Below are 22,754 nucleotides of genomic sequence, written 5' to 3'. Positions count from 1 at the left end.
CTATACGAGTCTCATCTTTTTTATTGCAGGTCCCGACCACGGCTCACAAATTTCCATCCGTCCATCCTGAGACGCGTCACTGGACCGCACTGACATTCGCCGTCCTCCAGGGCCACATTCCTGTAGTGCAGGTATCATACCGGATTACTACTGATAGATAGATGGATAGATAGATAGATTCATCTCTATCCATATTCCCATCACGTCTGACCAGCTTCCCTGCCCCTGCTGAAGAAAAGCCTCCCCACAGCAAGATGCTGACACCACCATGTTTGACGGTGGGGATGGTGTTTTCAGGATGATGTTCCGTTTTCCACCACTTATAGCATTTTGCATTACGTCCATAAATTTCTACTTTGCTCTCATCTTACTAGAGCCCCTTCTCCCACATGCCAGCTGTGTCCCCTACATGGTTTTAAGCAAACTGCAAATGGGACTACTTATGTCTTGCTTTCAGAAATGGCTTTCTTCTTGCCGTTCTTCCATAAAGGACAAACTTGTGGAGTATACAATTAATAGTTGTCCTGTGGACAGATTCTCCCCCCTCAGCTGTAGATCTCTGCAGCTCCTTCAGAGTGACCATGGGCCTCTTGGCTGCTTTTCTAATTAGTCCTCTTCTTTCTTGGGATGTCAGTTTAGGTGGACGGCCATGTCTTGGTAGGTGTGTAGTTGTGCTGTGCGCCTTCCATTTTTAAATGATAGATTGATCAGTGCTCCGTGAGATGTTCAGATCTTTGCCTATCTTTTTATAACCTAACCCTGCTTTACTCTTCTTTTTATCCATGACCTGTCTGGTGTGTTCCTTGGTTTTCATGATGCTGTTTGATCCTTAATGTTCTCAAAGAAACCGGTCTTGGTATTTTTGGAGTTGTGCCGTACTGCTTCGATTTTTGGATGATGGATTGATCAGTGCTTCATGAAATGTTCAGAGCTTTGCCTATCTTTTTATAACCTAACCCTGGTTTACTCTGCTCTGTTTCCCTGACCTGTCTGGTGTGTTCCTTGGTTTTCATGATGCTGTTTGATCCTTAATGTTTTCAAAGAAACCTGACTTGGTAGGTTTGTAGTTGTGCCATACTCCTTCCATTTTCGGATGATGGATTGATCAGTGCTCTGTGAAATGTGCAGTCCTTGGGCTATCTTTTTTATAACCTAACCGTATTTTACTGTTCTCTTCATCCCTGACCTGTCTGGTGTGTTCCTCGGTTTTCTTGATGCTGTTTGATTCCTAATGTTAGGGAACAAACCTCTGAGGCCTTCATAGAACAGCTGTAGTTATACTGGGAATAAATCACATACAGGTGGACTCAAACTGCTGATTAGGTGACTTCTGGAAGAAATTGGTCATTCAGGATTTTATTTAGGGGGATCAGTCTACAGGGGGATGAATACAAATGCACAGCACAATTTGCCTATTTATATTCTTAAAATTAGAAATCAAACATTAATCATTTCACAAATACTTGCTACTTTGTGAAATCCCAATAAAATATATTTAAGTTTGTGGGTGTAAGAGGAAAAGTAATGGAAGAGTTCATGGGGTATGAATACTTTTTCAAGGCACTATAGATAGAAGTCATGTAAGGCCGATCGTGTGCTCGTGCAGTTTCCATGTATGATGTAAGTGTTTCTCTCTCCAGTTGCTCTTGGATGCTGGCGCTAACGTGGAAGGATCCTTAGAAGCGGGTGACGAAAATTACTCAGAAACTCCTCTACAACTGGCGGCAGCTGCAGGCGAGTAATGTACTTGGCAAATGCATGTAACGTACTGTTGCTGGACTCTATGTATCTAACCCTGGTCATGTATATAACAGATCTAATAATTATTATTCATTTATCTTCCAACATTTGAGCCCTTATTGTAAAAATGTGTAACTTCTACCTGATTCCACAACAAACCACACAGAAATGCACATTTTAGAACACATTTGCATAAACCCCGCCCCTGAGGAACCATTAACTTGCATAAAATGTGAGGAGGGACTCTGCAGGGGTGGACAAGAACTGTTATGATTCAGGGACCAAGGAGGATCAAAAAAATGCGGAATCCCAAATGGTAACAGAGTGGCTGCAACCTTAACGGACTGCAGACCTAATCCTGACACACAACTAGAAGTAGCCATGGGACGAGCCTACGATGACCTAGTCGTCTCGACAAAGCCGGAGAACTAAATATTCTCATAGATAGAAATATAACAAAGCTAATCTGCCTCGGAGCAGTCCCCAAAGATAGATAGATAGCCCCCCACATGTAAAGGCTATGGTGATATAGAAAAACACAATACAAAGCTAGAAAAGACAGATTCAGCAAAGGTGAGGCCCAAACTATCTTTATAGGAAAGGATAGGAAGGAGCACTGTCTGCAACCGTAAAAAAACCCTAATAAATACCAGAACTTCTGATATGGAAAAATCCTGTGGTCACACAACCTCTCCCCCACTGTATCAGCACTCAAATGTTACTGGGATCCAAAAACACTAATACAGATGAGGGACTGAATTAATTCCAAGCATGACAAACACAATACCTTGCAAAATCATGGAGCTAAGTATACAGACACTCCCAGCAGGGAATTATCCCATTCCACCAAGAACTCCACACAGACAAAATAGGAATTAAGCATTAGTATCAAAGCAGGATAAAAAAACAACAAGAAAGTGGAAAACAAATAGCAGAGGTACAAAGACCACTTATCTGAGAGGAGTTCTGGTTGTGAGCAGGGCTGGTTACAGAATGTCCTTAACACACAGGAGACCATTGAGCACCGGTAAGAAACAAGAGAAAACTACTCAGTTATATAGTCCCAATCTGACCCTGATTGCCAGTCCTCTATAGGTGTGAGACTTTCATTCCACAAATCAACTGCACCACCAGCACTGACCACAAGAGGGAGCCCCAAACTGGAAAACATATTCACAACAAAGAACCCTATGACATATAGCAAAAAAAATCATGTTATCTGACATAGTTTGCAGCCTCAGGAGGGCGACACTCAATTGTTCTCGATTGAAAGAAGGTCACTTTAACAGGGCTGGTGGGAGAGTGAATCTTGACAAACCCTAGTTGGTAGTTGATCATGCACTGGATTCTCGTGCCCAATCTGATGGTTTGAACCAAAATAGGATAGTACATTTCTTTTATAGGGCCCATCTTCATGTCCCCCCCTTCTCGGTGTTATACAATGGTTGTCTTCAGCTTGGTCGGTAACATTTCCTAAACCCCATATGCCCACAGGAAACTTTGAGCTTGTGAGTTTGTTGCTGGAACGAGGAGCGGATCCCATGATAGGAACCTTGTACAGGAATGGAATTTCTACAGCTCCTCAAGGAGACATGAATTCCTTCAGCCAGGCTGCTGCCCACGGGCACAGGTAACGTATATACTCACTACCGCCCATGCTTGGAGATATATGTCCTCCCACGAAGAATGACCACTCCTATCCAAAAAGACATTGTTGATGTAGATCTCCTCTAAATGCTCCACAAGTTCCTCCATAGTAGAGGTTCTAGGTTCTTCAAGGAGTGGTCTCATCTCAACATCCCCTAGCCTTATGACCCTTCTATGATGTAAGAGTTCTTTAAGGGGTTGTCTCATCTCAATATCCCCTGGCCTTATGACCCCTCTATGATGTAAGAGTGACTCCTTGGAGGCCTGGAGCATTCATGTCTGGTTGTCCATGATTTCCACTGGCAAGATGGTCTTTTTATGGTGTGATGAAGCTAAAAGAGACCTCATTAGTCCACGTGTATTCAGTCTCCACCCACCCAGCCAACTAACAGCTGCAGCTTATTTCGAGCAGTGTGAGATTTCAGCAGGGAAGCGGGACACTAAGGAACCATCAGTCTGACTAGGTGGGCTGAGGTACAGCAGAAGGAGAGACACTAAGGAGTTGCCAGTCAGTCTAGGTGAAGATGCAGCTGGGAGGAGAGACACTGAGGAGCTGTCAATCATGATAGATGGGCAGAGATTTAGTGACAGCAGGTTGGAGGAACATTGAGGAGCTGTCAATCAGGATTTATGGGCAGAGATTCGGTGGCAGCAGGGTGGAGGAACACTGAGGAGCTGTCAATCAGGATTGGTGGGCAGAGATTCAGGGGCAGCAGGGTGGAGGAACACTGAGGAGCTGTCAATCAGGATAGGTGGGCAGAGATTCAGGGGCAGCAGAGTGGAGGAACACTGAGGCGCTGTCAATCAGGATAGGTGGTCAGAGATTCAGTGGCAGCAGGGTGGAGGAACACTATGGAGCTGTCAATCAGGATAGGTGGGCAGAGATTCAGGGGCAGCAGGGTGGAGGAACACTGAGGAGCTGTCAATCAGGATAGGTGGGCAGAGATTCAGGGGCAGCAGGGTGGAGGAACACTGAGGAGCTGTCAATCAGGATAGGTGGTCAGAGATTCAGTGGCAGCAGGGTGGAGGAACACTATGGAGCTGTCAATCAGGATAGGTGGGCAGAGATTCAGGGGCAGCAGGGTGGAGGAACACTGAGGAGCTGTCAATCAGGATAGGTGGGCAGAGATTCAGGGGCAGCAGAGTGGAGGAACACTGAGGATCTGTCAATCTGGTTAGATGGGCAGAGATTCATTGGCAGCAGAGTGGAGGAACACTGAGGAGCTGTCAATCAGGATAGGTGGGCAGAGATTCAGGGGCAGCAGGGTGGAGGAACACTGAGCAGCTGTCAATCAGGATAGATGGGCAGAGATTCATTGGCAGCAGGGTGGAGGAACACTGAGGAGCTGTCAATCAGCATACATGGGCAGAGATTCAGTGGAAGCAGAGCAGGGTGGAAGAACACTGAGGGGCTGTCAATCAGGATAGGTGGGCAGAGATTCAGGGGCAGCAGGGTGGAGGAACACTGAGCAGCTGTCAATCTGGATAGATGGGCAGAGATTCATTGGCAGCAGGGTGGAGGAACACTGAGGAGCTGTCAATCAGCATACATGGGCAGAGATTCAGTGGAAGCAGAGCAGGGTGGAAGAACACTGAGGAGCTGTCAATCAGGATAGGTTAGTGAAGATTAAGATTAAACTTTTACAAAAGAATATAGAGCCACTATGGATTTTCAGAGTCAGTACAGCAGCCACATCAGGCCTAAGAGATCTATATTATATTATACCCAGACCACTTTAATTTTTTGGTAAAGTAAATGGAGCAATGAGAGGGAGCCCCTTCCTTTTTGTGAGGAAGAACTGCTGTTGTTTTGTAAAGGAAATGGTTTCCATGAATGCCACTTGACCAAAAAGGTCATACTAAAAACAGATGTGATGCCAATGTAGAAATATAGTGGCTACACAGCATGCCTGGAGGACCGGCACATCCATACATTATATAGGCAAGCTATCGAGTTCACTGGGAATAGTGTAATACTCTATTTGTCCTGCGGGGGAGCTGCAGGGAAATAGGACACTTTGTCTTCAGTCTCCCTTCTAATGATACAGTAATGTCAGATCCAAGTAAAATATTTGTGTTTTGACAATTTCTTGGAAGACATTTTTTTGAAGTGTAATCTGAAACGGCCTTGACATATTATTTTCAGGAATGTATTTCGGAAGCTGCTGTCCCAACCGGAGAAAGAGAAGAGTGACATTTTATCCCTGGAAGAGATTCTCGCTGAGGGGACAGATTTGGCGGAAACAACCAATACTTCATTGTGCCCGAGCCGTAACAGTAAAGCTAAACTGAAAGCGCTAAAAGAGGCCATGTATCACAGCGCCGAGCACGGATACGTAGATATAACCATCGATATAAGGAGTTTAGGTGAGTCCCTTTTTCCATGCTTCCCATCTTCACCTCCTATCCTGCACATTAAGAAGTGGCATATACACCATTTCTAGGACCTTTTACCTGTCACAAGGAGGCTTGTGCAAGCATCGCGGACTGTCATGGTGGCGTCAGGATCTTTGGAGACTACAGATTTTGGCCCTGCTAACTTCTCTAATGTCTCTGATCAGCGCAGGGAGACAAAGGTGTCGACCCACAGACTTGTAGTCCATAGGCAGGCTAGCGAGAGTTCATCTCTGCTAGTGTGCTTGTTAGTCATCTTTAATCACATGTTATGGGATAGCCAGTCATATTCACTCCCCTCCTATATACAGTATAGACCAAAAGTTTGGACACACCTTCTTATCTCTAGAACAACTGTTAAGAGGAGACTTTGTGGAGCAGGCCTTCATGGTAAAATAGCTGCTAGGAAACCACTGCTAAGGACAGGCAACAAGCAGAAGAGACTTGTTTGGGCTAAAGAACACAAGGAATGGACATTAGACCAGTGGAAATCTGTACTTTGGTCTGATGAGTCCAAATTTGAGATCTTTGGATCCAACCACCGTGTCTTTGTAGAAAAGGTGAACGGATGGACTCTACATGGCTGGTTCCCACCATGAAGCATGGAGGAGGAGGTGTGATGGTGTGGGGGGGCTTTGCTGGTGACACTGTTGGGGATTTATTCAAATTGAAGGCATACAGAATCAGCATGGCTACCACAGCATCTTGCAGCGGCGTGCTATTCCATCTGGTTTGCGTTTAGTTGGACCATCATATATTTTTCAACAGGACAATGACCCCAAACACACCTCCAGGCTGTGTAAGGGCTATTTGACTAAGAAGGAGAGTGATGGGTTGCTACGCCAGATGACCTGGCCTCCACAGTCACCAGACCTGAACCCAATCAAGATGGTTTGGGGTGAGCTGGACCGCAGAGTGAAGGCAAAAGGGCCAACAAGTGCTAAGCATCTCTGGGAACTCCTTCAAGACTGTTGGAAAACCATTTCCGGTGACTACCTCTTGAAGCTCATCAAGAGAATGCCAAGAGTGTGCAAAGCAGTAATCAAAGCAAAAGGTGGCGACTGTGAAGAGCCTAGAATCTAAGACATATTTTCAGTTGTTTCACACTTTAAGTATTTCATTCCACATGTTTTAATTCATAGTTTTGATGCCTTCAATGTGAATCTACAATTTTCAGAGTCATGAAAATAAAGAAAACTCATTGAATGAGAAGGTGTGTCCAAACGTTTGGTCTGTATTGTATGCTGGCTGGACACGTCCATCAGTGCCAGCTATAGCTAGTCTATACTGGTTTGCTGAGGTGTTGTGATCCAGACTTACTGGTGATTGGTGTGCATTATTGCTGTGAGCGGTTGTGGTGTTGACCCTTGTTGTCCTTTTGTTGCTGCCTTATTTCTCTTGCTTTTCTTTTTAGTTTCTTGCTCTTTATTCCTGTGAGGTTTCAGTGGCTTAGTTGTTTTTTTCCTATCTGTCCAAATCTGTGTTACTGTCACGTGCATAAGGACAGGCTAAGGGTTAGCCTTCTCATTTACCATTTGAGACCATGCACTTTTAAAAGTTGCTTCTTTCCTTTGGGCACTTAAAGGTTAATTCCTCCCCTAGTGCAGCAGCAGACTTGCTTCCTGGAGAGGTTGCTGGTTATTCCACTCAGTTAGGCGCTAGCCTGGGAGCAGAGAGGACGTGTTGTTTCTACTGCTGCGATCTGCTGGGATTGTGGGATTGTTGTAAGTTGTTTCTACTACCCCCTTTCCTTTATACCCTTACCTGTACTCCTTTGGTTATCCCCTGGTGCAGGTTTTAGGTATGTATGAGTTTTGGTTTACCCCTGTTAGTCATTCCTTCTTGGTGGGTTCTTGGGATTTTCGTCCTGGTCTGTTCCCTGGGTGGGAGAGACATAGTCATTGGGGCCACAACAGGAGACAGGGTCATGTTGGAGGCTCCACATTGACAACCTTTAAGTCTACCATTGTGATAAGTGACAGCACAGGGACCCCAGCCTTAGGGTCAGCCGAGGAGCCCCTGAACCATCCTTATCTCCTTATCACACTCCTGCCTCTTCCTTCCCTGGGAAGAGGGAAAACAGATTAGCTCAGGTGTATAGCCAGGCAATAGACTCAGGCATCTCCACCATTAGGGGTAACCATGAGTACAGGTATATCCTACGGTCCCCTAGTGTGAGGAACAATATAGGTGTCCCCTGTTCCTCGCTATCCTCCGCATAACCAAAAATTAGTTCCATTTCCCCCAAAAAAGATGAAAAAACTCTCCACTTCCATTCAAAGAAGGAGGCTGGCTTAGCTACTGAATTAAAGGGTCAACCAGCCCCCTTTTAAACATCATTGGTCACATGCCTACACATGAAATGCTGTCATATTTCTAGTATAAGACCAGAAGGGGAGCTGCCAAACCTTAGACTGGAAGTGATAACTGAAGACCATTGGGTAAAAATTTTGGACAGCCCCTTTAAAGGGATTGTCCAGTGCAATATTATATTTTACAAATGGACCCATAGAGGGTTTCCCATCCTATTCTCATGGCTTCCTGTCACCTGGTCACTAATTGATTGATGTTTTGTCTGAGTTAGAAGAGAGTAGGAGACTGTTTATTCAACCCAGATGAAGCGTCAGCGCTGCAGCCGATCAGTGGTCACGTGACATCCCCCATTTGTTTTTTTTAAACTACCGTCATGGGTCCATTTGAAAAATACAACTTTATAGTGGACAACCCCTTTAACTGTATGACCTTCTGAAAGGAAGTAATAGTAACAGCGTAGTGCTAGACCTGATCCATCCTACAATGGGTCCAGTAACGGGCAAGGCTTGTTCCCACGGCCATCCAAACAGTAGAAAGAGTCTGACTGTGCAGGAACATGGTCTGATCATACCATATCTCCTGGGCCAGGGAGGAAGCATACATAGAGTATACAGACAGAACACCATGGGATAGCAGCTACTGCTTTCTGTGAGGTAAAACATTTCTCAGCCTGTTTAAAAATAATGTTTTTCCTCACAGGAAAAAATGTTTCACCTCACAGAAAGTAGCAGCTATGATGCTATGTTACTTCTTCTACCGTCTAGTAGCTGTGGTGTGTTCAGACCATGTTCCTGTACGATCAGACTCGGCCATTACATAGTACACAATATAAGATTATCTTCACACAGGAACATTGTGTCATGTCATGGCCTTAGGGAAGGTCCAGCGTGAGGTAAAGCACACTACAGATAGGGGTTTTACCAAGAGAAACAAGGGGTACACCAGGGACACAATAACAATGGTGGGCCCTGATTCTAGTGAGTGGGAAGATGGACACCTCCTTCATTTACCTGCCGTTGTACCCTGCACTCCTAGCCAGTCCCTACACAGGTTCCTCACCTGTCGCTGAGCAGGAACCTGAAGCCCTGAGAGACCCTGCAATAAGCCCTGGCTAGTGAGTGGGAAAGTAAGGATCATTAGTCCCACCGCTGCAGTAAAACAACAACACTAAGGGAAAGTAAGACAGACAGGAGGGAAAACAACAACACACTAAGGCGGGCTTTGCACACTACGACATCGCAGGTGCGATGTCGGTGGGGTCAAATTGAAAGTGACGCACATCCAGCATCGCAGGCGACATCGTAGTGTGTAAAGCCTAGATGATATGATTAACGAGAGCAAAATCGTCGTAATCGTATCATCGGTGCAGCGTCGGCGTAATCCATAATTACGCTGACGCGACGGTCCGATGTTGTTCCTCGCTCCTGCGGTAGCACACATCGCTGTGTGTGAAGCCGCAGGAGCGAGGAACATCTCCTACCGGCGTCACCGCAGCTTCCGTAGGATATGCGGAAGGAAGGAGGTGGGCGGGATGTTTACATCCCGCTCATCTCCGCCCCTCCGCCGCTATTAGCCGCCTGCCGTGTGACGTCGCTATGACGCCGCACGACCCGCCCCCTTAGGAAGGATGCGGGTCGCCGGCCAGAGCGACGGTCGCAGGGCAGGTAAGTGCATGTGAAGCTGGCGTAGCGATAATTTTCGCTACGCCAGTTATCACACAATATCGTACCTGCGACGGGGGCGGGGACTATCGCGTGCGACATCGCAGCATCGGCTTGCAATGTCGCAACGTGCAAAGCCCGCCTAACTCCAACAACTAGGCTGCAGTCACACACCAGATTCCAAAATCTGTTGATTAAAGTAAACTTTGTGGAATAACCTTTTAAATTAAACCATACAGATGCTAAACTGGGTGCAACAAGACAAATCGGTACCGTGTGTCTATAAATATATGTTTACCGCTATTACTGTTCTTACTACACGTTATAAGGTTATTAGTCGCCACTACGGAGTCGGGGTAACGCCATAAACATTTATCAGCGGTGTCAAACTCTACTATTCCTGTAGTTAAGACAATAAATCCATAGCGGATTTCGGGCGGTCGCACTACGAGAACATGAGTCACAGACGTCCACCTTCATTATGGCAGCATGGGCTTACGTTACATAAATCCAATGTGACAGCAGAACGGGAACAGTCCTGTCCGGAAAGAAAATAACCATTTAATTCCTCCGATTGTAAAAAAAAACACCATAAAAGTTTCTCCTCTTCAATGACATGCTCCCTGCACATACACTGCGCCCCTTCCAGCGACTAATGAGCCGTATGTTTCATTTGCCACCCGGGGGCTGTGACGACCAGCCGCGCTCAGGAGGAAGTGTGCCGCCGGCGCTGGGTTTTTGCTTTGCCTTTTAGGGTCCATTTATAATGTATCTTTATATAGAAATGTTTATTCTGACTTCTATATAGTACACGCATGGAAAATACGATCTCTGCAGAATGACCGGAGAGCGGACCCGGACCGGCAAAATCCAGATCCGCGCAGTTTGAGCGGCAGATCCGAGTCCGTCCCGGACGCGGGATTCCGGGTGCACGATCCGGATCCGTTATTTTTCCTCTCTCTCTCTTCTCTCTCTCTCCTCTCTCTCTCTATCTCACTCTCTCTCCTCTCTATCTCTCTCTCCTCTCTCTCCCCTCTCTCTCCTCTCTCTCCTCTCTCTCTCCTCCCTCTCTCTCCTCTCTCTCTCCCCCTCTCTCTCTCTCTATCTCACTCTCTCTCCTCTCTATCTCTCTCTCCTCTCTCCTCTCTCTCCCCTCTCTCTCCTCTCTCTCTCCTCCCTCTCTCTCCTCTCTCTCTCCCCCTCTCTCTCTCTCTCTCTCCTCTCTCTCTCCTCTCTCTCCTCTCTCTCTCCTCTCTCTCTCCTCTCTCTCTCTCCTCTCTCTCTCTCCCCCTCTCTCTCTATCTCACTCCCTCTCCTCTCTATTTCTCTCTCCTCTCTCTCTCTCTCCTCTCTCTCCTCTCTCTCTCCTCTCTCTCTCTCCCCCTCTCTCTCTATCTCACTCTCTCTCCTCTCTATTTCTCTCTCCTCTCTCTCTCCTCTCTCTCCTCTCTCTCTCCTCTCTCTCTCTCCCCCTCTCTCTCTATCTCACTCTCTCTCCTCTCTATCTCTCTCTCCTCTCTCTCTCCTCTCTCTCCTCTCTCTCTCTCCTCTCTCTCCTCCCTCTCTCTCCTCCCTCTCTCTCCTCCCTCTCTCCCCTCCCTCTCTCCTCCCTCTCTCTCCTCTCTCTCTCCTCCCTCTCTCCTTTCTCTCTCTCTCCTCTCTCTCTCTCCTCTCTCTCTCTCTCCTCTCTCTCTCTCTCTCTCTCTCCTCTCTCTCTCTCTCCTCTCTCGTGTCCCGGATTCCGCTCCCCATTGACATATATGGTGCCGGATTTCGAATCGGATCCGGAGTTTTTTGTCAGCCCGCCGCGTATCCGCCGGACCCAGATTATAGGCAGCCCGCTCAATTCTACCGGAGAGTCAAAATATAGACATATGGGTAGAACCGGACTTGGATCTGACTCTCCATTTATTGGGGAACTGGTTAGCTCCAAATGGGGTTGCCATTTGGACCCTGTTGTATTAAGAGCCCAGTAGAAACCAGTAAAGTAGACAATGTCTGTCCATAAAGCTCTATTAGTGGGTGGTCAATCGCTCAGGACCTCCCATCTATAAGCCAGGGCTAGAGGTGAGCAAATCGAAATTTTAGGAACTCGTTGAACCATTTGCGACTAGCTTCAAAAGTGGCCGACCCTATTTTACACATTGCATCGTCCAGAGAAGGTTTATATGACCTCCGGCACTGTTTTTCGATAATATCTTTTAGCTATCACATCACTTTGTATAGAGAAGGCAATATAAAAGCCGAGGCAGGAAAGGCAGCAGCCAGTGTGTGGTGAATCTGGACAGTAAGAGGCCGTCACAGCTTAGACATAGAGATAAGAAAAGAAAGGCATAAAACACTGAATAAACTGATACAGATAGTGTCCGACAGCACAACAGGGAGGAACAGGCTGTTAGATACCACCAGATATTATCCGTATACCTACAGCCATTTTTGTTGACATTACTAATTGTGCATTTGTGTCAAGGAGCTTACAGTCCTAAGAGACCTCTGAGGGTTACATATTTTCAGGGCAAGTAGAGGCTTTGTGGCACTTTCGATTTGATCAAATTTTGGGCAAAAATTCAGAAAAAGACTTGCTAATCTCTAGGCAGTGCGCTTTGAAGCTCATTTAATACACTCTTGTCATGGTGATTGGGGATAAAGCAAGGACTAGCCCTCAGGTTAAGGGATCCTAGCTATTCCTGATCTCAGAGTTACCTGCTGAGGATGTCTGAGCCGCCTTCCTGGCGCTTCTCCTGACCAGCCCTGATCTTAAACCCCCTCCTCCCAACCCTTGGGGAGGGCCGGGGTAGGAGTGATAAAGCCAACAGAAATAGACCAACAGGGGAAACCAAAACTGTATCTCTCGGCACACACATGAAGGTATAAGACAATAAGAACTTAGGAGGAAAATAAGAGCAGGGAGGAAACAACAAGACAACGGGAGAACTCCACAACAACTCCAAGCACAAAGCAATACAATGTCTAATGTTCCAGGACCGGTATTCCCTGCTCCAAAGTTTCCCAGACCCCGCCTGGTCATGGCAGGGGGTAACTCCCATCAGCCTTGTTCTAGTTTCAGGAGACACTATATCTGGGCGCTGCACTTGCATTCCAGTGCTGGTTATAGTTTTGCTCTGCAGCCTGTGACTGTCTCTGGTGAGATTTCCTGTTTGATTTGACTCCTTGTTATCGTGCCCTGACCTGTACCCTCCCTTGTTCATCCATCTGTCCCAGTCCCTGAGTTCCCACTCCTGTCAGTTGTTTACCCATCCTGGTTCATCCTCTTCCCGTGTTTGTGTCTCCTCACCCTCCGGTCTTGTCTTCTGCTCCCTGTGCCCTTTGTGTTCCCCTCTGCATACCTGATCTCCCGGCATCCGACCTCGGTTCTGTATTCTGACCTGATCTTGATCCTTCCTCTGCACTGACTTGACTTCCCGGCTAGACCCTGACTGCTTGACTACTCTATTGCCCCCTGGTGGTTCGCCTGTGAACTGCCTGCTGAAGTTACTCTGCTGTACTTCAGCCTCCCTTCTGTTACAGTGTTACTTTGACTTCTTTTCACTACTCTGCTGCCACCTAGTGGGGAATACGCTGTACTACGTCTTACCAGCCCTTTGTACAGGGTGTCACAATGGAAGAATAGGTGCAGATACACACCACTTGATTACTTAGTCAAAAGCTGCAGATGGCTGGGGAACAAATTTGATCTCCTGACTGTTGTGGTGCTCGCTGGTGCGAACAAGCAGATCCAAAGGTGAGCCAATAAAAAAAGAGGAAAAAAGCTGCACCCGCCGTAAAATAATATCCAGACTTTATTGAAAACGATGCATAAAAATCATGGAGGTCTGGGGTCAGGCCCTGAAACCCAAAAGGACGACGGCTGTTTCGCACAAATGCGCACAATTTGACCGGTAGAAGCGCATTTGCGCAAAACAGCCATCATCCTTTTGCGTTCCTGCGCCTGGCCCCAGACCGCCGTGATTTTTATGCGTCGTTTTCAATAAAGTCTGGATGTTATTTTACGGCGGGTGCCGCTTTTTCTCCTTCTTACTGGCTCACAAAGCAATACAATCACCATCAGGAGTGATAGTCATGCCGACTATAGTTTATTGCTGTGTTGGTCTGTGTGCTGTTGTGCCCCACACAACAGCACACAGACCAACACAGCAATAAACTATAGTCGGCATGAGAGGACAGATTCCACCTTCATAAATAGGAAGCGAGCCAATGTGATAAGCTTCCAACAATATGTGATCCCAGAAGTAACAAGCAGGGTAGCATAGGTTAACTCTTGCTAACCTGACCATGAATGAGCCCACAGCTGGTCAACGCCCGAGCCTGCCTGTGTAAGCACCAGAGAAACCTTAGGGTGGAGTGTCACGATGTGAACAACATATTACAGTCGGTGAGTTTTGTGAACTCTTCCCTGCTGAGCAATGTCTGGATTGTGACCTGCAGGGGGGAGCACGAGAATGATTAGTTGGGTGTCTGAGCTTTAATCCTTGGGTCTCATTATAATGAGACCCAAGGATTAAAGCTCAGACACCCAACTAATTACTATCCTTGATTTTTTAAGAAGCACTTGTAAATGGCCATTTCTGGCAATGGTCTTAAGGAGACTTTGAATAGACATTCATTCCCTGGTGACCCTCCAAAATCTTTTGAGGGAACCAAACTAAAATTAATAGCATTGAACCCTATATCTTTGGGTTAACACTGTTGGATAATTTTTGGCACAGCAACGGTTTCAATATATTTTTTGCCCTCGTCAAGAGAAGGAGGCAGCTCGATTGTCCGGGCCTTACGGTTAATGAAGCGAGGCCCAATAATTTAATTCCGCTAACTCCGCTACATGTATTGTTTAAACCTCCTTCCCGCTCGCTGGATGTAATTTGCCTTTTAGTACAATCCACGGACCCTTGTAATTGAAGATTTAAGAATTAAAAAGAAAACCAGAAGCCGGTGTCACAGGTGTTTAAATCGACGCCCCGCTGTGCGAAGAAATGGAACTTCCCGGAGGAGGATAAGACATTTTCTCCGACGTTGGTAGCACAAGAAATAATAAAGAGCAGAATAGTGTGAATAGATTGATGCTTTGTTTAGTTACAGCTTTATTTTTACGGCTAAAAATACGTTTTCGGCCGTGCAGCTTTGGTGGCGAGGTAAGTAGGACACGCCATGCCGGCTTTAATATTTTCCGGAGGTCTAAGTGTGGTACTAAGTGTGTTACCTAACAAGTGACCCTTCAATGGGCTCCTAAATATTGCTAGGGCGTCAATTCTTTCCATTTTGCTCTATAGGTTATTTTTAATGCTGCCAATGAGAGGGCATAAGGGGCAGTGTAAGGAGACTTATTGGCCATGCAATGCTCCACTAGGAAATTAAAAATGCAAATTGTCTCTTAAGCCAAGAAGAGGACTAGAATTCAAGTGCCATCAATTGGAAATAGCAATTCTAAATATCAATGACGAGCCTTGTGACATTACTTATGATAAAAGCCAAACTAGATACTCTAATGACAGACGTGTTTCGGGGTGTTGCCCCTCCTCAGTGCAAAGCAAGAGATTTGATTTGGCTGTATGAGAGGCCTCTGACTAGAGTGTAAGAGGTAACCTTTCTCCTTGTGGAGAGCGACATGCCAGTGTAAGGAGACTTATTGGCCTTGCAGTGCTCCTCTGGGGAATTAAATGTGTAAAGTGTTTCTTCAGAGAGGAAGAAAACTAGAATTCTAGTGCCATCAATTTGAAGTAGCAATCATAAAAGTCAATATCGAGCCTTGCGACATTAGTTAGGATAAAAGTCAAACTAGATACTGTATTGACAGACGTGTGTTTCGGGGTGTTGCCCCTCCTCAGTGCAAAGCAAGAGATCTGATTTGGGTGTATGAGAGGTCTCTAACTGGGGTGTAAGAGGTAACCTCTCTCCTTGTGGAGATAGACATGCCTGTCATGCCAGTGTAAGAAGACTTATTGGCCTTGCAATGTTCCTCTGGGAAATTAAATATGCAAATTGTCTCTTCAGAGAGGAAGAAAACTAGAATTCTAGTGCCATCAATTTTAAGTGTCAATCCTAAAAGTCAATATCGAGCCTTGTGACATTAGTTAGAAAGCAAACTAGATACTCTGTAGACAGACATGTTTCAGGGTGTTTGCCCCTCCTTAGTGCAAAGCAAGAGATCTGATTTGGCTGTATGAGAAGCCTCTGACTGGGGTGTAAGGCTACTTTCACACATCCGGTTTGAGCACTGCGGCTCAATCCGGCTGTGAAACCTATGCAACGGATGCTGCGAAAACACCGCATCCTTTGCATAAGTTTTTACATGCGGCCGGTCCGTTTTTTTCCGGTTGCGGCACGCTACTGAGCATGCGCAGTGGAAGAAACTGCATGCGGCGGCCAGATGCGTTTTTTTCCACATCGCGACGCATCCGGCGTCCATAGGCATGCATTGAAAAATGCGCCGCAGCGGCCGGATGCGGCGCGATGCGGGTTTTTTTCCGGAGCAAAAAACGTTGCAGGCAACGTTCCATCCGGCCGCGGCATCGGCTAAATCTGCCGCATGCGGCAAAAAACGGACCGAACGCAAGCCCATGCGGCACAATACGGCACTAATGTAAGTCTATGCAAAAAAAAACGCAACCGGCGGCAAAAAAAACGGTTGCAGTTTTTCTGCAGAGCGCCGTATTGTGCCGCAGAGCAAAAACTGGATGTGTAAAAGTAGCCTTAGAGGTAACGTCTCTGCTTGTGGAAAGTGACATGCCAGTGTAAGGAGACTTATTGGCCTTGCAATGTTCCTCTGGGAAAATAAATATGCAAATTGTCTCTTCAGAGAGGAAGCAGACTAGAATTCTAGTGCCATCAATTTTAAGTGGCAATCCTAAAAGACAATATCGAGCCTTGCGTCATTAGTTAGAAAGCCAAACTAGATACTCTATAGTATCTTCATTTAATACTCTATGGACAGACGTGTTTCGGTGTGTTTGCTGCTCCTTAGTGTAAAGCAAGAGATCTGATTTGGCTGTATAAGAGGTCTCTGACTGGGGTGTAAGAGGTAACCTCTCTCCTTATGGAGAGTGACATGCCATGTAAGGAGACTTATTGGCCTTGCAGTGCTTCTCTGGGAAATTAAATATGCAAAGTGTTTCTTTACAGAGGAAGAAAACTAGAATTTGAGTGCCATCAATTTGAAGTAGCAATCCTAAAAGTCATTATTGACCCTTTGACGAGCCTTGCGACATTAGTTAGGATAAAAGTCAAACTATGTACTCTTTTGACAGACGTGTGTTTGGGGGTGATTGCCCCTCCTCAGTGCAAAGCAAGAGATCTGATTTGGCTGTATGAGAGGCCTCTAACTGGGGTGTAAGAGGTAACCTCTCTCCTTGTGGAGAGTGACTTGCCAGTGTAAGGAGACTTATTGGCCTTGCAATGCTCCTCTGGGAAATTAAATATGCAAATTGTCTCTTCAGAGAGGAAGAAAACTAGAATTCTAGTGCCATCAATTTTAAGTGTCAATCCTAAAAGTCAATATCGAGCCTTGCGACATTAGTTAGAAAGACAAACTGGATACTCTATAGACAGACGTATTTTGGGGTGTTGCCCCTCCTCAGTGCAAAGCAAGATATCTGATTTGGCTGTATGAGAGGTCTCTGACTGGGGTGTAAGAGGTAACCTCTCTTCTTGTGGCGATAGACATGCCTGTCATGCCAGTGTAAGGAGACTTATTGGCCTTGCAATGCTGCTCTGGGAAATTAAAAATGCAAATTGTCTCTTAAGAGAAGATGAAGACTGGAATTCTAGTGCCATCTATTGGATGAAACAATTCTAAAAGTCAATATCGACCCTTTGATGAGCCTTGTGACATTACTTAGGATAAATGGCAAAAATCTTAGGATAAATGCCAAACTCAATACTCTATTGACAGACATGTTTCGGGGTATTTGCCCCTCCTCAGTGCAAAGCAAGAGATCTGATGTGGCTGAATGAAAGGTTTCTGATTGGAGTGTAAGATATAAAGTCCCTCCTTGTGGAGACTGACATACCCAGTAAGAGGCTTCTCATACAGCAAAATCAGATTAAATGCTTTTTACTGAGGAGGAGCAAAACCCCAAAACACGTGACTGCCAATAGATTATCTGGCTTAGCTTTTATCCTATGTGACAAAGCTGGGTATACAGTCGATATTGACTTTTAAGATTGGTACTTCCAGTAGACGGCACTAGGACTCTAATCCTCTTCCTGCATAGTAAACAATCTGGCATGTATATGTATTGCCTAAGTAGGATATGGCTAATCAGCTGTCAAAAACTGAATCTACTTCCCCCACCCCATTAAATAAGAAATTGTACCGATTAGCATGGTGGCCACTTAGCTTCCCAAAAACTAAAGGATCGGTGTCACGGGTGACAGACAGTCATGTGGTTTATGGCCATAGAAGGTCACAGCGTTTGGCTGCGCAGAATGCTCCCTGAATTTCCATTGTTCCTGCTGTCAGGTATAGGTAGCTTTCCTGCTGAATTCATCTCTCCCCCTTTTGGACCTACCAGGGGCTCGACTTCCACCCAGCTGCTGATCATCAGTATTCTCTTGGTGCTTATATACCCCTTCCTTCCTTGGACTGGTGCTGGTGATATTATTCAGTTAATTCAAGCCTTTGTTGTAAGCAGATGGCTTGTACTCTTCTGTGGTTTCATTGCTGAAAACTCTGCTGCTCTACCTCAGTCATCTGTAGATACTTAGTTCATCCATTTTCCCCCTGTGTGTCCTCCTTGTGTCTTCTTTAGTGATTAGTGTGGTTGACGAAGAGCTCATCCCATCCGTTCGCTATTTAGGGCCCAGCACTAGGGTCAGGTATCCGGCTCAGCGCATAGGTGCGGAACCTATGTAGTGTGGTGAGGGACCCCAGGGACCAGAGGTAGGTTTGGTCAGGGGTTACCATCTTCCCCTTCCCTAGACACAGGGTTTCCCTTTCGCTGTTTGTTTGGTACTTCCTCGTACCTAGCGGGCAGTTGAAACCCAACTGCCTGATCCTGATTTTTCAGACATCTGCCAACATTTCTGGGGAGGTTTTAACCTTACCAACATCTGCCTCAACTGTTCCAAGAACGCCCCACTCCCCTTCTATTAAGACCTCAAATCAGCCCTGAGTATCTAATTTTCGGCTGGGTTACTATAAACCATGGCCCCTTCCAATCTAGTAGTCCTGGGAAATCCGGAACAGCTGGCAACTACTCCTCGGCCATCATAGAGTTGGGAAGTCCCCATACAAAGTAGATGGTTGTCCAATCTTGCCAAAATCGGTAGGTTTGGAAAATAAACATCCAATGTATGGCCATTCGAAAGGTTTTTCAACAGCTTGCGAAGGAGAACAATGGGTCGGTAATCATTGAATTGTCTCTAGATGCTCTTGAGATTGGTGTCATCTGCTGACCGTGGTCTAACATTTTATTATACAATATAAGACCCTCTTCCTGGGGAGGAGGTCAATGGCAATTTTTGCCTATTGGCCTAAAAATGTAACGGCCTATGCCAATGCAAATTACTAGGAGTCCAGAAAGATATGTGTCCCGCTCTACTGGTCAAATGCACTACCTTCATAAACCCTCTCACCGGGATTGTTGGCAGCCAGTACCTATGTTGTTTTTGGAGTTAGACGCCCCCTGAAGTGCCAGTTGGCAGCCTGACTAACCTATCAAAGGCTGAGATGTTATGATACTTTCTTGTAGGTGTCCCGTGGACTCTTCACACTTGGCTGGAATCCCTGCGAATCTCATTTCACCAACATAGACGTCCACTGATCCAGTGTTTACTCAAAGAGTTCAAGTCAATCCAGGAGGAGGAATATACGGAAGAGCTGATCACACAGGGCCTGCCCCTCATGTTTGAGATTCTGAAAGCAAGCAAGGTATGTGATCTACTTTAAGTCAGGGTGTCTCCAGGGGTCTCTCCTTCCAGAACATGGGGATGTTTGAGCCTCACCACCAATGATCGAGAACCAACTCAAAGTTACAAATGTTGCTCAATTTACTCAGTTACTCTTTGAATAATATAAGAACAGACCCAAAAGGAGTCAACTATTTTTCAAAACCATAAATTGCTTTAGCTAAAAAAATGATTAGTGATGGGTGAACCCCAACTGTAAAGTTCAGGGTCCGTACTGGATACCTAGTGTCCACGCACGGACCCCGAACAAGGACTTCTTAGGAAAATCTGTGTTAATGTTTGGCTTTCTAATGATAGAAATTAAAAAAAAGAAAGAAAATAAGAAATAATGCAGGGGCGTTATACTTACCAACCTTCCCCGCTGCTGTAACACTACTTCTGTATCCGCTCATTAACCCTCATACATATTCACTGCTTTCCCCGCCCACCGTCAGTCCCGGTGTCTGTGATTGGTTGCAGTCAGACCGTGCCCCCACCCTATGTAACAGTGTTTTTGATTGTTTCTAATCACATACACTGTCTGTCTCACTATTGTGGTGTGAAAATAAATTAAAAAATTGGTGTAGGGTCCTCCATATATTGTGACACCCATCGCAGATAAAGCATACAGCTACAGGATGCAGCCACCAGCCGTGTGCTTATCTTGGCTGTGTATGAAAATAGAGGGACCCTACGCAGCTTTTTATAAAATGATTTAAATAAATCATTAAAAGAACGGCATGCAGTCCCACCCAATTTTGATACCCAGCCATGATAAAGCAGACAGCTGGGGGCTGGTATTCTCAGCCTTGGGAGACCCATGGTTATTGGACCCCCAGGCTAAAAATAGCAGCTTGCAGCCGCCCAGTATTGTCACATCCATTAGCTAGGAACTCTACGCAGCTTATCCCTATTGCCCTGGTGTGGTGTCAATCAGGGTTATATAAGGGTTTAATGACAGCTCACAGCTGATGAGACCCCCTTACTAATCCTGTAAGTGAAAAGATATAAACAAAGAGCGAAAATATCCTTTATTTGAAATTAAATACTAAAAGCCCACCCTCTTTATATTCAATGTATTAAAAGCACAAACACTCAGGTCCAACATAATCCACACAAGGTCCCACATTGAAATGTTTGCACCAGATTTCGGCACCAAATTGGCATCTTCTGGCAGAAAACTGCACTGAAACAACATCAAAACCGTATTTGTGCATTTTTCTACCAAGAAATGAAGCTTTGGTGCTGGAATTTATACACTAAATTCCACCATTCACAATAGGTGATGTCACAGGTCACCTCCTCCCTCTCCTGTACAATGACTGATACCTTTATATACAAGAGATAACACAAGATCCACCATTCACAATAGGTGATATCACAGCTCACCTTACCCCCCAATGTAGGAAACCTTTTATATACAGTCATATGAAAAAGTTTGGGCACCCCTATTAATGTTAATTTTTTTTCTTCATAACAATTTGGGTTTTTGCAGCAGCTATTTCAGTTTCATATATCTAATAACTGATGGACTCAGTAATATTTCTGGATTGAAGTGAGGTTTATTGTACTAACAGAAAATGTGCAATCCGCATTTAAACAAAATTTAACCGGTGCAAAAGTATGGGCACCTCAACATAAAAGTGACATTAATATTTTGTAGATCCTCCTTTAGCAAAAATAACAGCCTCTAGTCGCTTCCTGTAGCTTTTAATGAGTTCCTGGATCCTGGATGAAGGTATATTTGACCATTCCTGTTTACAAAACAATTCCAGTTCAGTTAAGCTTGATGGTCGCCGAGCATGGACAGCACGCTTCAAATCATCCCACAGATTTTCAATGATATTCAGGTCTGGGGACTGGGATGGCCATTCCAGAACATTGTAATTGTTCCTCTGCATGAATGCCTGAGTAGATTTGGAGCGGTGTTTTGGATCATTGTCTTGCTGAAATATCCATCCCCTGCGTAACTTCAACTTCGTCACTGATTCTTGCACATTATTGTCAAGAATCTGCTGATACTGAGTTGAATCCATGCGACCCTCAACTTTAACAAGATTCCCGGTGCCGGCTTTGGCCACACAGCCCCAAAGCATGATGGAACCTCCACCAAATTTTACTGTGGGTAGCGAGTGCTTTTCTTGGAATGCCGTGTTTTTTTGCCTCCATGCATAACGCCTTTTTGTATGACCAAACAACTCAATCTTTGTTTCATCAGTCCACAGGACCTTCTTCCAAAATGTAACTGGCTTGTCCAAATGTGCTTTTGCATACCTCAGGCGACTGTTTGTGGCGTGCTTGTAGAAACGGCTTCTTTCGCATCACTCTCCCATACAGCTTCTCCTTGTGCAACGTGCGCTGTATTGTTGACCGATGCACATTGACACCATCTGCAGCAAGATGATGCTGCAGGTCTTTGGAGATGGTCTGTGGATTGTCCTTGACTGTTCTCACCATTCTTCTTCTCTGCCTTTCTGATATTTTTCTTGGCCTGCCACTTCTGGGCTTAACAAGAACTGTACCTGTGTTATTCCATTTCCTTGCTATGTTCCTCACAGTAAAAACTGACAGTGTAAATCTCTGAAACAACTTTTTGTACCTTCCCCTGAACAACTATGTTGAATAATCTTTGTTTTCAGATCATTTGAGAGTTGTTTTGAGGAGCCCATGATGCCACTCTTCATAGGAGATTCAAATAGGAGAACAACTTGCAAGTGGCCACCTTAAATACCTTTTCTCATGATTGGATACACCTGCCTATGAAGTTCAAAGCTCAATGAGGTTTCAAAACCAATTTAGTGCTTTATTAAGTCAGTAAAAAGTAGTTAGGAGTGTTCAAATCAAGAAATTGATAAGGGTGCCCATACTTTTGCACCGGTCAAATTTAGTTTAAATGCGGATTGCACATTTTCTGTTAGTACAATAAACCTCATTTCAATCCAGAAATATTACTCAGTCCATCAGTTATTAGATATATGAAAGTGAAATAGCTGCTGCAAAAACCCAAATTGTTATAAAGAAAAAAGGTTAACATTAATAGGGGTGCCCAAACTTTATCATATGACTGTATCTGCTCTAGAGAAACAAACCAACCTA

General features: G+C 45.3%; 1 protein-coding gene across 3 annotated transcripts in view; it reads left to right on the top strand.

Moving 5' to 3' along the window:
- Positions 1-22,754, top strand: part of ABTB3 (ankyrin repeat and BTB domain containing 3) — a 290,533-nt gene that overhangs the window by 239,027 nt on the left and 28,752 nt on the right. For all 3 annotated transcript variants that reach the window (XR_012752998.1, XM_075344271.1, XM_075344270.1), the window contains 5 exons: positions 30-131; positions 1,641-1,734; positions 3,235-3,370; positions 5,534-5,754; positions 19,463-19,641. Coding sequence is in view for 2 of the 3 variants with exons in the window: in XM_075344271.1 (XP_075200386.1) it covers positions 30-131; positions 1,641-1,734; positions 3,235-3,370; positions 5,534-5,754; positions 19,463-19,641 (732 nt within the window). In the remaining variant the exon portion in view is untranslated. The remainder of the gene's footprint in view (positions 1-29; positions 132-1,640; positions 1,735-3,234; positions 3,371-5,533; positions 5,755-19,462; positions 19,642-22,754) is intronic.

Source organism: Anomaloglossus baeobatrachus, chromosome 4 (genome assembly GCF_048569485.1).
Source record: "Anomaloglossus baeobatrachus isolate aAnoBae1 chromosome 4, aAnoBae1.hap1, whole genome shotgun sequence".
Lineage (NCBI taxonomy): Eukaryota > Metazoa > Chordata > Amphibia > Anura > Aromobatidae > Anomaloglossus > Anomaloglossus baeobatrachus.
Note: the sequence above shows the minus strand (reverse complement) of the source record. Positions and strands in the feature narration are given on the sequence as shown.